The 14,320-nt window shown below is 52.6% G+C and overlaps 1 protein-coding gene across 1 annotated transcript in view; it reads right to left on the reverse strand.

Moving 5' to 3' along the window:
* Positions 1–13,014, reverse strand: part of ESYT3 (extended synaptotagmin 3) — a 49,710-nt gene extending 36,696 nt beyond the window's left edge. Inside the window, exon 1 of the mRNA XM_025881657.2 lies at positions 12,653–13,014. Within this exon, the coding sequence (XP_025737442.1) occupies positions 12,653–12,979 (327 nt within the window). The 5' untranslated portion in view covers positions 12,980–13,014. The remainder of the gene's footprint in view (positions 1–12,652) is intronic.
* Between the last annotated feature and the right edge of the window lie 1,306 nt (positions 13,015–14,320).

Below are 14,320 nucleotides of genomic sequence, written 5' to 3' on the forward strand. Positions count from 1 at the left end.
TTGAAGATCTTATTTTCAGTTTTTGGTTTATGAGAAATTCAAATTTATAAATTCCCCTATGATTTCTGGCATTGTATTTTCATCACTATTCAGCTCCTGGACTTTTCATAATTACCATTACGACTACCTTTTAAACAATGATTTTTTTTAATAGTAATATTTTTAAATATCTAGACATGTGAGATTTCTAAGGCTATTCATTGTTTTCTGACTCCATTTCTTTATGGTCTGCATAGTCTGTAGGATGGCAATCCATTGGAATATATTGATAATTCCTCTGTGGCCTAGTGCACGATTAATTTCTGTGACTGTTCCATATATGATCAAGTTATTAATCATGTCCTTTTAAAAAAATCATGCCCTTTGACTATTCTTTATCTTTGTTTCCTTTTGATTTATCATTTTCAGAGAAGAATGTATTAGAATTTCCAAGCCCAGCTGTTGATTTATCTACTTCTCCATGCAGTTCCATCGGGTTGTTGGTTTACATTTCAAGTTTATTTTATGCAGTACATACATCTCCATGATTGTTATATTACCTTTTTAAATTACTGTTTCTTTTATGATATAACATCCTGGTCTTTAGGATATATCCAAGTTACATTCTATTTTGTCTAATATGAAAATTGCCATTCTCGCTTATTTTGTTTCAAAGTTGCCCAGTTGTATCTTTTCCTACCCTATTTTCGACCTTTTTCAGTTCATGTTATCTCACGTCACTTAAAACTCACCTTAATCCTTTCTCAGCCCCATTGTATAGATGAGGAAAGTAAGGCTCAGAAAGGTTGCTCACAGTCACCAGCTATGGAGTGCCAGAGCTGAGACAGAGACCCAGGTCTGTCTCACCACCAAGTCTGTACTTCTCCACCGCACCCCCTCACTTTTTTTTAAAAAAAATAGTTTATTTATTTGAGAGAGAGCGAGAGAGAGCACAAGCAGGGTGAAGGGCAGAGAGAGAAGCAGACTCCCCACTGGGCAGGGAGCCAGATGCGGGACTTGATCCTGGGACTACAGGATCATGACCTGAGCCAAAGGCAGACACTTAACCACTGAGCCACCCAGGTGCCCCCCTCTTACTCCTCTTAAGAAAACCTTACATACTACTAGGTTTTCCTCTTTTACAGAAAGTCTAGTTTAGTAGAGGATTGCCCTCAAGGGACCTGAGTCTTCACTGGTAGACCATGCTTTATAGTTTACAAAGGACATTCTGCAGATACTTTCATTTCATCCTCCTAATACTCCATAAAGTACACAGCAAAGCCACAATCATCCTCATTTTACAGATGAGGAGAGGCTCAGAGACAAGTTGGTACCTGCCCTGATCACCCAGGTGACCAGAACTCACATTTCACCTGCATATAATTTGAGACCCGTCTTAAACCTTTTCCTCCCCACTTTGAGTGTCAGCCTGTGAAGTCCATATCTTAGTGTCGAAGTATTCCTCGTGCATTTAAAATTTCACCTCTGTCAGCCTCGGTTTTCTCATCCACAAGATGGGTACAATGCTGCCAATTTCACAGAGTCCCTGAGATGAGTAAATGAGACAATGCATGTGACGTGCTTGGTACCCTCCCTGGCTCAGGGTAAATGCTCCAGAAGCGGTGACTGTCGACGGCAGTTGTATAGATGATGGAGGTGCACTCTGGCACCTGTCCTCAGGTACGTGTCAAGAACAATGCCACCTGGGCTATGTGTCCAGCTCTGTCTGACCCAAAGTCCCAGAAATTCTCTGCGAGATCTCCAGGTGCCTGCGGCTCCGCGCTTTGGGAAACCACAGAGAAGGGAGAAGAGAAAATGAGGAGAGGAGAACACAGCGAAGGTGGCTGAGGCTGGAGAAGGACCGCAGCGGAGTGTCCTCTGCTGATTGGCTGAGGGGTGCGCCCCGCCCCTGTGAGGCGCCTGCGTGAAACTGCCCCATGGGGGGTGGGGGGTGGGGGCTCCACAGGGAGGCGTGGCAGAGGGACCCAATCGGAGCCTCTGTGCATGTCTTTCCTCGGTAGGTAGACGAGGGGAAGGCAGAAAAAGACTGGAGGGCCACTCAGACTGAGTTCTGTCAGTCACTGAAGTCTAAAGTTCTGTCAGTCACTAAAGTCACTGAACTTTTGTCCCAATACCTCACAAGGCTGGGCGTCCCTGAGACCAGCCAGGAGGGAGACACCCACACCTCCTGGCAATGCAAAGGGCCAGACTCAGGCAGGGGGTCTCAACCTTTTGTCCACAAGACCACCACCTGGAGAGCTCCTTAAAACGTGGGTTCTTGGTAAGGGCCCTCAGAGATTTTGATTCAGGAACCTGAAGCCTTTGGGCAGGGGCCTGGAAACGTGTATCTTTAACGAGCTCCCAGGTCGTTCTGATCATGGTGGTGGAGAGTGTGTGAGAGTGAGTGCTCAGGGCTCCCTAGGCTGAAGGACCGGCTCAGGCCCTGGAAGAAGGTGACTCCTCCGCCCACTGGGCCTCCTGACTAGGGCTCCAAAGTCACTGTGTCTCCAGCTGTCACTCCTGAGAGAATACTGCTTTGTCATCCAGTTCTTACCAGCAGCTATGGACCTCGATTCTTTTACAAAGGGAGTATCTTTTGTGCCACAAAGAGCAAGGGGAGGCAAGAGCCAGCAGATGAGAAACACCATATTATGAGTCTGCCTGGCTTTGGGCGCTGCCACTGCCCCTAAAATGTGAGCCACTCCCACCCTACCATCTGCTTTCTACAGCCAGGCGGCAGGAGTAGGAAGCGCTCCTGGAGGTGGGAGGTGGGGGGTGGGGGTGGGGGCGGGCAGGAGAAGCAGGGTCTGGTCCTGAGCCCCTCTCTGCTGCCTCAGGTTTCTCCTGACTGAGGGAAGGGGGGTTGCAATGCCTCCGCTGGCCAGGTCTACAATCAGGAGATGATGAATGCGACTCTCCTCCCAACGGAGACACATTCAGAGCCCTAGCACGGTTCATCCTCCAGAACATGAACAGTACCCTGACCGATGTATTACAGGGATGAACACCTCCCCAAAGCAGGCCTGGAAAATCTCAAAGTTGCCTGGGCCCGTGGTCAAGTCACCAGGACCCCGGATGCCTGCCCTTGCCCCTGCAGTGCCCCTCAGAGAAGCTTTAAAAGATGGGGGGCCCGGCCGGCCCCTGAGGCCTCCCTAATGCTAACTCACCTCTCCTGCTGTTATTGTGCTTGGGCCCAAGCCTCCCAGGCAGAGTGCACTCATAGTTTAATGACAGCAGTTTTTAGGCAGTGGAGGTAATGAGAGGTCAGAGAAGAGAGACAGACTGTAAAGCAAACTCAAGTCTAAGTCAGAATTCCAGGCTCACAGAGGCCACCACAACGGCGCTGCACATCAGTGCTTCATCTCTAGGTGTCGTGTGCTTTATTTCTTAAACCCTTTAGGAAAAATGATCCCACAGCAGCGAGGGAATGGAGCCAGAGTGATGGCCCGCAGCCAGCAGCGCCAGAGCCCAGGGAGGGCTCCGGGGGCCACAGATGGGCTAGGGGGCCCGGGCAGCAGCTTTGGGCCACCAGACCCTCTCAGGAGGCAGGGGGATCAGACGGCTGCACTTAAAGGGCCTGCCTGCCACCAGGCCAACCTGGCTCACTCCCTGTCCCAGGGATGGTGGCTCCTCCCATGGGAGCAACCTTGAACACACACACAGACGTGGAGAGGTACAGAGAAGGTCTGTCTCTTTGTACCCTGAAGACCCGAGACTCGCGCCCTCAGAACTACACAGCCACAGCCACATGCCCACACAAGGACACACCCTCTCTGCTGGGAATGGTTCTTTGCACCAGCGTGCATATTCTTACACTCACACACCCGCAGACTCAAACCGATGCTGCCAACTCCCTCCCACGCTCAAAGAAGAGAGGAGCCCCCTCATTCCGGGTGTCCCCCAGGGAGGTCCTACACAGGGAGGCCCGTGGCTCTGGTCTTTCAAGATAGGCCCCTGCCCCGTGGTGCCTATTCGGTGGTTCCTCCTCTACTAGAAAACGGTCCCTCATTTCATACACTTTTTTTCCTGGTGAAGCACAGCCTTTGACCCATTTTCTCTCTGTTCTTGAGAGGTAAACATTTAACCACAAAAACTGCTTCTAAATCTGCCTACCATTCTGTTTAAAATTACCCGGCCAAAAGTTGCTTTAAAGGAAAACATTATTTCGCCAACTTGAAATTCGTCTAATGCTGTTCTAAACTCCATAGGCTCTTTAACAATACACCCAGCCTGCAGACCGGCCTAAGTCAACTGGACCCAGCGGGAGGAGGACACCGTGCAGGTAAAACTGCAGAGGCAGTCACTGGGGACGAGAATACCGGTGCCAGGAGCTGAGGAATTCCCCTTTGCTGAGGAATAAGGGCTTGGAGCACAGAGGGGCTGCCCTGAGCTGTGCACAGAGGCGTTTTTTTCATGGAGACCTGAGTATAATGGTGAGTCACCAGAGAGTTCAGACAGTTAGGTTTGGTAATGCCCGAGGTTAAAAAACGTATTTTTTGCTTATCAAACTAGTATAGGCAGGTTTGGTTCTAGATCACTGTGATGAAGTGAATATTACAATAAAACGAGTCAAACGAATTTTTCAGGTTCCCATATAAAAGCTATGTTTACACTACACTGTAGTCTATTAAGTGTGCAATAGTATTATGTTTAAAAAATGTACATACCTTAATCAAAAAATTATTGCTAAAAAATGCTAACCATCCCCTGAGCTTTCAGGAAGTCATACTCACTAATCACAGATCACCAAATATAATAATGATGAAAAAGTCTGAAATACTGCAAGGATAATGAAAATGTGACACAGGGACATAAAGTGACCAAATGCTATTGGGAAAATGCCCTGATAGACTTGCTCAATGCAGGGTTGCCACAAACCTTCAATTTGTTAAAACAAAAAAAAGGCAGCAATTATCTGCAAAGTGTAATAGAATGACGTATGCCTTAAAAGACCAAAAAACAGGGGCACCTGGGTGGCTCAGTCGGTTGGATGGCTGCCTTCGGCTCAGGTCGTGATCCCAGGGTCCTGGGATCGAGCCCCGCATCGGGCTCCCTGCTCGGCGGGAAGCCTGCTTCTCCCTCTCCCACTCCCCCTGCTTGGGTTCCCTCTCTCGCTGTGTCTCTCTCTGTCAAATAAACAAATAAAATCTTAAAAAAAAAAAGACCAAAAAATGTAATACTCGATGCTGATGAGGCCACAGTGAAGTGGGGGAATGAGAATCTTCAAGGTGTTCCTACGCTTTTTTTTTTTTTTAAGATTTTATTTATTTGGGAGAAAGAGAGAGCATGAGCATGAGCAGGGAGAGGGGCAGAGGGAGAAGAAGCAGGCTCCCCGCTGAGCAGGGAGCTCGATGCAGGGCTCATTTCCAGGACTCTGGGAGCTGAAGGCAGACGCTTAACCGACTGAGCCATCCAGGTGCCCCCAGGTGTTCCTAAGCTTTGACATGAGTTAAACATGCAGGAATCCATGGTAAGGAACTTGAGAAACACGGACTAAGATTCCCGCAGCACTCAACTATAGCACCTGTGGGACAGACTTTTCCTGAGAGCCTACTATGCACTGGGCACCGAGCAAGGAACTGAGGGCACAGACGTGAGCAGGGAACACACCTTTGCCCTAGAAGAATGTTCAGTCGGGAGGAAAAGTCAGGAAGATCGGCAGGTGCAGGTCCAGAAAGGAAGTGGGGTGACACAGGCTCCAGGTACTGTGAGGACCCGGCGAGTAGGATCTGGGGCGGGGCCGGGGGGGGGCGGGCTTGGACTTGAAGGAAAGGTCAAAGGAGCCAGGCTGGCAGGTCAGAGGCAGAAAATCCAAACAGATCTAGGACACGCCACCCACCTCAGCTAGCCACGTGAGGAGGACATGCTGGGAAATAATAGCTAATCAATGCTAGAAACGGTTCAGCAGCGCGGGGTACGCATGAAGGATATCATAATCCTTAAACATGTTTTTTTGGAGAATGTTGGTAATCTAATGTTAAGAACAGAAAGAAATAGGAAAAAGGAAAAAAGGGTACAAGTATTTTTAAAAACTGTTTTCACACACCTTCCATACAGAAGAAGTACACACAGATAGAACAGTGTTCTGGGTGGAGGGAACGTAAACACTTGTTCTAATCCTTTTAGGCCATTTCCAAATATTCTACAATGGGAATACTTTCACTTTTATAACCAGAAAAACCAGATTTTTAACCAATTTACAACCAATGACTTAAAAAAGTAAACACAACAAGGGTAAAAGAATGGAGTGGGTGACTCCGAGGTTTTGAAACATCCCGCATCCTTGAGAAGCCCCCTGGCTCTTTACTCTGAGCGTCTGGGGGACTCCTGGTGCGCCGCCATGGGGCTTCTTGAGCAGAAGCAGCCACCCCGCCTCCAGCCCTGACTCCCCCTGTGGCCTGAGGGGGTGAACTCTCATTCCCTTGGCTTGAAAGGCAGGGGAAAGAGAACAGGACTTTCCCCCTTACTAGTCCCCACTGGGGCAGAACATTTTCCCTCTTCACTATTTGCAGGAAAGGAGGAGGAAGAGAGAAAGCACTTTTCTCAAGCGCGTGTGAATACGTTGGGGCTTTAAGCTCTAGGTTTCCCTCAATTAAAAACCCCTGCAAGTCTCCCAGGAGGAGTAACTCTGAATGGAGGGGTGGGAGGGTCAGGAAGGGGGCAGGGAAGCCTGGGTCCCAGTCCCCTGCTCCTCTGTGTAGCTGGGTTGTGGCCTTCAGGGGACAGTGTACAGCCCCCAGCAGTCCCGCCGGAGTGACTGGGGACATTCCCACTGAAGCGCCAGCTCAACCTGCTGTCAAGACCGCGCTAGGAGGCCAATGGAAGCTGGTGGCCAGCTCACCACACTTCCCGCCCATGGGACAGGGGGCCACGACGGAAGAGGAGGACAATGGTTGTCGCCTGCCGTGGCCCTGAGCTTATCCACCACGTGACCTCCCCATTACTAAGGCCCTCAGGTACTTGGCTCGGAGAAAAGGTTGCTGTGGACACTTTTTTTTTTTTTTTTTTAAGATTTTATTTATCTGACAGAGAGAGGCACAGCGAGAGAGGGAACACAAGCAGGGGGAGTGGGAGAGGGAGAAGCAGGCTTCCCGCAGAGCAGGGAGCCCGATGCAGGGGCTCCATCCCAGGACCCTGGGATCATGACCTGAGCTTAACCACTGAGCCACCCAGGCGCCCCTGCTGTGGACACTTCTGTTACAGAAAACTTCAGCCCCTTGTACCTAAAGCAAGAAGGTTAACTGCCTTGCTAAATCTGTTGTATTATAAAGCTCTTACTTTTTCTGTTAAACCACTGTATCATGTGAGTTTGGGTATCCTAAATTGCTGTCCCAAAATCTGCTCACCCCAGAATGAGATTATGCGCTCAAGTGACCAAACCTGCCCAGAGTCCCTCTGGAGACGCTACCCCCTACCACAGCCAGCAACACCAAAGTGTCGCTTCAGTGGGCCCCTTCAGAGCCTGGATTAGCTCCCCTCCCCCAGGCTTTCTCGGAGCCTTGCATAGCCACCTCGTAGGACTGATCACACTGAATCAGGAAAGGCGGTTCTAGCAGGTCTGAATCCCCATCCAGACCAGGGATTCCTTGCGGGCAGGGACCACGTGTCCCTCCTATCATCGGCCAGCCTGCAGCACTGGGCCTGACACATTGCAAGCCCTGGAGAGATGTTTGCTGACTGAGAGTATAGCAATGAACGCACGGATGCCTAAGATCCCTGCGTTGGGCCTGGAGGGGCGGACGCCCACATTCTGTCCCTCTTCTTGCCCAATCCTGGCCCAAGACAGGATCAGTCCATGAAGCATCACTAAGATGCAGGGCAGAGACCCAAGGGGCATGACTAAAAAATGCTGTGCCTCTTCCTTCCCAAGGACAAGCCTGACTCCAAGCCATACGCATGACCTCACAAGTAAGAAGTCCCCTCACTCCAAGCAGATGTTTAAGACCAGGTCCCACGGCACGGGCATCGAGAACTGAGCTAATGGGAGTGGCCAGCCCAGCTCAGAGCTGTCATTGCAGTTACTTCCTCTAATTAACAAAAGTGTCAGTACCGGACAGATCAGGAGAGCCTGGGCCCTGACAGACTACTGCTCCACCCACAGAAGGAATGTCAAACTCGGCCCCAGGAAAGCAATGTACTCAACCCTGGTCCTCAGCCTGAATGCTGGCAGGGAGGCTTGGAGGGGACCATCCCAGGGACACCACTGGGAGCCCAGGAGTGCTCCCTGCTTTGTGTGAACAGTTCATTTCTCCCTGGTGCTTGCCTAGCTGATTACCCCAAGGTGCACCCAGTTAGATGACAGGTAGGCAAGAAATGCTGCTGAACAGGGTCCTGTGGGCCCGCGGCACTACAGAAAAGCCAACTTGGGACCGACTCATGATGGCAGACCAAAAGCTAAAATGACTCCACAGAGCATCTCCTAAAGCCTCGCCATTTTCAGAGGGGAATCAGGGGCCCAGGGGACACAGGGGCCCTTCTCAAGGCGCCCCCCGTGACTGAGCATCAGACTCCAAGTCTGTACCTGCCACCACATCACATCAGCCCCCACTCCCATCCCAGCAGATACACGGGGTTAATTGTCCCCAACAACACTGCCAACTGATTGCTATCAGCGGACAGGAGAGCAAGCCCGGCTAGAGCTGGGGCCACGGACAGATGTGTCTGCTGGCGAGACCCTTGGTGATGAGTGTCATACTGGGGAAAGGTAGTGTTAGGAGGCCCGGGAGACTGAGAATCCAGGCCCCCTGAGCGCACCCGCACCTCCTCTCTGTGGACAGCTCTGCGGCGGCGGCCGCCACTGCCTGCAGAACCGACCCTGCCGGGCCTGTGGCGAGATGGGATGGCGGAGCTGGGGTTTCTCCAGCTTGGCGGCAGCAAGGACTCCACTTTCGGCACTGTGCTGTCCCCAGTCCCCAGCCCCGGCAGGGTGGGCTCATGGAAAAGGCTCTTCGTTCCTTGAAAAAATAGATCTAAAAACCGTGTGCAAGATCTATGTAAAAGTCTACCACAAACCATTCACACACACATTTGCACATGAACAGCGAGTGGCAGTGGCTCCTTGCTCAGAGCACGAGCAGGGGAGGCAGTGTGGCCCGCTCTCGCCAAGTGGCCAGGCCACGTTCACACCGCAGGACAATCCACGGCTTCTATACTCCTGACCCCTTTTAAAGCAGAGGCATCCTTTCTTCCAGCTAGCTCTTGCACAGAAGGGAACCAGAGGAGGGGCAGGGCTGTGTGAGGTTTGACCAGAAACAACTGCCTTTCACAGGTGGGGACACTGAGGCCCAGTGAGGGAAAGGACTCTCTAAGATCACCTGGGGGCAGCAGCTTGGAGCAATGTGTTGAGAAGGAGCCTTGGCTTCATTGAGAACTAGCCATGGCCACCATGGCCTGGCAGGGGAGGCTTGTTCCAGCTCAGCCTGGCCTGGGCCTCCACCCCGGCACGGGGGCTTGGTGCAAAGTAGAACAAGATGATCTTTCCAAGCAGCATGCGGACTGCGTTCCCCTCCCCCTCACTGGGTGCTGTCGTGCAAGGGATGACTTGTGGGACCGTGCCTGAGTGCTGTAGCCAAGACCCTCAACTCTTCTTCAACCCCTGCCCCAACTATGGGTTTGCGATCTGTTATTTTGTAAAAATATTTCTTCAGACCAAGGAGGTCATAAGTCATCGACCCCACTTCCTTGCAAGGAAAGCAGTTCTCAAACAGGGAAATAGGCATGACTGAAAGGCCCACGTATAGGGATAAAGACACCCATGCTCTAAAGTCGTGGGCAAGGGGCACGCTGCCCCTGCCATACCCAGAGCCATGGCTCCGAATGTGTTCCTCGGAAGACAGGGACAAGACGGGAGAATATTCAAACAAGTAGCTTCCAGGTTTTCTACATCATCCCCAGGCTCGGCAACTTCCATGAGGCAGAGAGAAAAGCCCACACTTGCATCTAGTTACTCACTCTACACAGGCGTTCCCACCACCAATCTCCCAGACCTGCTTCTCATTCTGGATGCCCAGCGACCCAGATCAGAAAACACCCTGGAAGATCCCTGGATCCCTCCCTCACACTAACTAGGGGCCACCAAGTCTCCAGAGTCCCACTCTTGTCCGTCTCTCGTCCCTCTCCTCCGGCCCCGCTATCATCGTCTTGGCTTAAATCAATTTCTCATCTGGTCTCTCTTCTCCAGCTTCATTCCTCCCCCCACCCCCCACCCACGCTGCTTTTTACAGGGTCTTTCCAAAGCCTTCCACAGGCTCCTTGTGGCCTTCAGAATCAGGCCCAACCTCCACCAAGCCCGCCTCAGTGTGGCCCCTGTCCACCAGCTCCTACTACACACTTCCGCCAAACCAAACCAAACCACGTGGGCTCCCTCGTACACTGGCCACGCTGTGCTCAAAAGCCACCCCCAGCTCGGAATGCCCTTTGCAGCACCACTGCCTCAACCCAAAAGGCAATCCAGGCCCGGCCCACCAGCCAGGAGAGTCTGGAGAATGCGAGCTGAGGCCAGGCCCCTCCCAGAACTCTGGCAAGGAAGAAGGAGGCTATGGCCTGGGACACTCTGCTATGGAAGTCAAGTGGGATGTCCTTCACACTTTTGACCCTTGCCTGGACTCTGTCCAGACTCCTAACTCTGGCTTCTCTGAGACCTCCATGGCAATTACCTACCTATATGCATCTACTTCCTGCCCCAGACTGCCCTCTTGGTAGGAGAGACACCATCACCTTCCTCTGTGTGTCCCCATGCCCAGCTGGGTCAGGCCTAGGGTCTGTCTTATGAGGTGAGATAGCTTCTTGTGTTGTCTCACCTGTCAGGCTGAGCTCCCTGTTGGCTAGTTTCACATTGCTTCTGGTGTTTATGTGCATGGGGGCAGGTGGTGATGGTTGGGGCATGTCAAAGCTCCTACAGGATCTGATCCTTGCCTCAATTTCAGAAACACTGCCTTTTGTACACAACTAAGTGTCTAGAGGTGTTCCCTAATCCAAGAAAGGGCAGAAAGGGAGGCCTGTCACTTGGTGAGGCCTTACAAGTTCACCCTCATGGGTTGAAGCCACCATGGGGTCCCAACAGAGGTTTGACAGGCATCCAAGACTCCTTCAACAATGAGCAAGGAGTGTGGATAGGTCCAGGCCTGCTCTCTGGATCCAGATCTTTCAGGATCACAAGCCCCCAAAGAATAATCAGGATAACCAAGTTTGGGAGATGGGCCCCAAATACTGTTCCCATGGCTGCTATCCGAGGAAAGTTGTCACTGTGCTTTTTTATTGTGCACCCTTAGCAGAAAGTTTGGGCCCCCTCATCCTCAATATATGTAAACCAAATTACAAAACTGTACTGTCAATCCATATATTAAATATCAGTGTTACGAAGTGAACCATAGTCCCCAAACTGGTTTGTTGAAATCCTAACCCCCCAGTAACCCAGAATGTGACTGTTTTTAGAAACAAGGCCTTTAAATAGGTGATTAAGTTAAAATAAGGTCATTAGGATGGGCCCTAACCCAATCTGGTGACCTTACAAAAGGGGGAAATTTGGATACAGATATCTACAGAGGGAAGACCATAAGAAGACATGGTGGAGACAGCCATCTACAAATCAAAGAGAAGCCTCAGAAGAAGCAAACCGTGCTGACACCTCGATCTTGATGAACTTCTGTTGTCTGTGTCTGTGGTATTTTGTTATAGCCACCATAGCTAACTAATATAGTAAGGCTTAATTTCTCTCGTTTTAAAGATAAATATAAACAGGACTTTCTAATATGTTCCTCGCACATCTCATTTTGCTGGCTACTGTCAGGGTGGGGCTGAATTTTAGAATAAAGGCCCCAGGCCAGAGGAAATGAGGGGTCTGGTGGCTTCTGGTCATCTCTCCCTGTGGGCCTGAGCCTATCTGGAAGAATCAGAGAAGCACCCAGAAGTGTAGTTTTGCCACAGACCAGACCAAAGCTTGGACCCAATGCCCCTGTTGCCGGTGTTTCCCAAATTCACCCAGGTGCCTCAGTCCCACCTGGGAGTTGTGAGGTGGGCTCAGAACTTGTTTTTGTTAGGTGGGCCAGGTGATTCTCAGGACCGGAAGCATTTGAGAAACCCTAGTCCAGGCCATTCCACACCAGGAGATGGGTCTGTAGTTGTGGAGTGTGAATGTGTCTGGGCACGTCTGAGCATCCCTACCAGGCAGAGGGAGGGAGAGAAGCTGGTGACCCAGCCTCCCACCCCATCCCTTCAATCCCAGCCCCCTCTTGGCCCTCCTCTGTCTGTCCGGACCTCTGCTGAGGCAACTGGTCTGCAGTTTCTGTCATTGCTGCATTTGCGGATCAATTTTGCACCCAGCGTTCTTTCTTTGAATCAACAGGCGGGTGGAAGGCCTTCTGCTTCCCTCCTGAGTAACTCTGCAAAGTCCCAGACGCCCTTTTTTTTTTTTCCTGGGTGTGGCCCGCCCGTGACTTTTCTCCCAGGCTCTGGGCCCTTAAGTGAAACCTAAGTCCCCCCCACCCGGACCGGCGGTGGGGGGGAGACTGAGGGACGCCGCGGCCAGGGGTCTGTGCTCCGGGGCTTGGTGGGACATCAGGTGTGCGGATCGCGGAGCTGCCGCCCCCAGCTCCCTGGCCGACCGCAGGTTCTTTCCAAACCTCTAAGAGCATCCGCCCCACCTCCGACCGCTGCCCGGCTCGGCCCAGCTCACCCAGGCCGGCAGGTGCTGGTCCCGCAGCTCGCGGCTAATGAACTGGCGTTCGTTGTCTAGGAATTCGAAGGCGGCCGCCAGGCGCCCAAGCTTCCCGCGGCGGTTCCTGCGCCACCACATCCACAGCAGAGCGCCGAGCAGCAGCCAGGTTATGCTGAGCCCCAGGTAGCCGGCCAGGTAGACGGGAGCCAGGTAGAACAGCACTCGCGCCACGAAGGTGTAGAGTTCGGGCAGCAGCTGGCTGGACAGGCGCAGCTCGGGACTGGGTGCGCGCTGGCTTCTCGGGGCACCAGGGGCGCCGGGGGCGCAGGGCTCCTCCGCTTGCATCTCGTCGCCGCCGTGTTGCCCTTTCCCAGAGCTTCACCCGAATCAGCGCCGCTGGTGTAGTGGTATCATGCAAGATTCCCAGAGCTTCACCCGAGCCCAGGTCCACGCGCCCCGACACCCGGGCACATCGGTCCGCCAAGTGCGAGAACCCGGGCACCGCGCCGCCCCTGCCCTGCGGGACTCGCCCGTGCGGTCTAGGCGCTCAGCTGTAGGAGCGCCTCGCACTAGGGCGCGTAGTCTGCAGACGCTGGGCGCTGGTGCCGCGCGGCTCCCCTGGCCAGGCTCGCCGCTGCCGACGTCTCCGCCCCCAGGGGTTGGGCCCAGGGAAGGGGGCGGGGTCAGGTCGTGGGCGGGGCGGCTGCGGGGTTTCTGCAGAGGAGCAAGCGGGCGTGGGTGCCCTTCGACCCCAACGTCGCGCGCAGGCGTAGCTGCAACGCCCCGGTAGAGCCCTGGCTGGATTACGTGCCGCCCCGGGCGGTGTATGACTCAGCGAGGCATGTGGACAAATGGCTTGTCATGGATAAATATCACATAAAACCTGTTTCCTACACCCAGTCTACAATAGGCAGTCTAGTATGGGTTGTTAGCTGGGCGTTCGAGGCCCTCCACGGACCAGCTCGCCGGGCCTCCCCACCCAAGGGTGGGCCTGACTGGCCCCTAGAGCCGGGCATCTCTGCCCCCTCCTCTGGCATCTCATAAAGCTTAGACCTGGCCCCCAACCCAACCTAGCCAAGCCCAGCGTTCCTTTTGTGTCCCGCGATGCCCTCTGCCCCGCATTCCCCACTCTCTGTCGGGTGTCAGTTTGGATCTTAATTCCCTGCATCATCGGACTCCGAGTTCCCAGGTGGGGGTGGCCAGGCCGTCCTGCTAGTCTCTGGGGTGCCCAACACAGCAGGTGACAGGTGGACACAAGAGAGATGAAGGGCAAGCCCTAGGGTGCTTGGGGGTCAGTTGTGAAGCCTATAGTTTCTATCTAACCCTTTTCTGAATTATCCGAGCAGGGGAGTCTCGGCCTCCACATTCAGACATAAATCATCTTGTGGATGGGCATACATTTTAGGCGGCTTGCATGAGTGAGCGCATCCATTACTGGAATGTGATTCTGGAGTTGACAAATGTACTGGAATGATTCTGAGCTTTCAGGAATTTCACTGAAAGGGTGGACCCAATGGACAACAACCAGAAGATAACTATATTCTTTCTCTCTGTCCCTTCAGGTGTTGCTCTTCTCTGGCCTTATCCTTCTCTATTGGATAAAATTACTCGCTGCGATGAGTGTTTTCAATAACAGGCTTGTTCCTGGTGGTCAGAATAGTTGGGCCCTCCTCCATCATTCTCAAC

Source organism: Callorhinus ursinus, unplaced genomic scaffold, assembly GCF_003265705.2.
Source record: "Callorhinus ursinus isolate GAN/ISIS: 27379988/994484 unplaced genomic scaffold, GSC_fseal_2.0 scaffold1, whole genome shotgun sequence".
Taxonomy (NCBI): domain Eukaryota; kingdom Metazoa; phylum Chordata; class Mammalia; order Carnivora; family Otariidae; genus Callorhinus; species Callorhinus ursinus.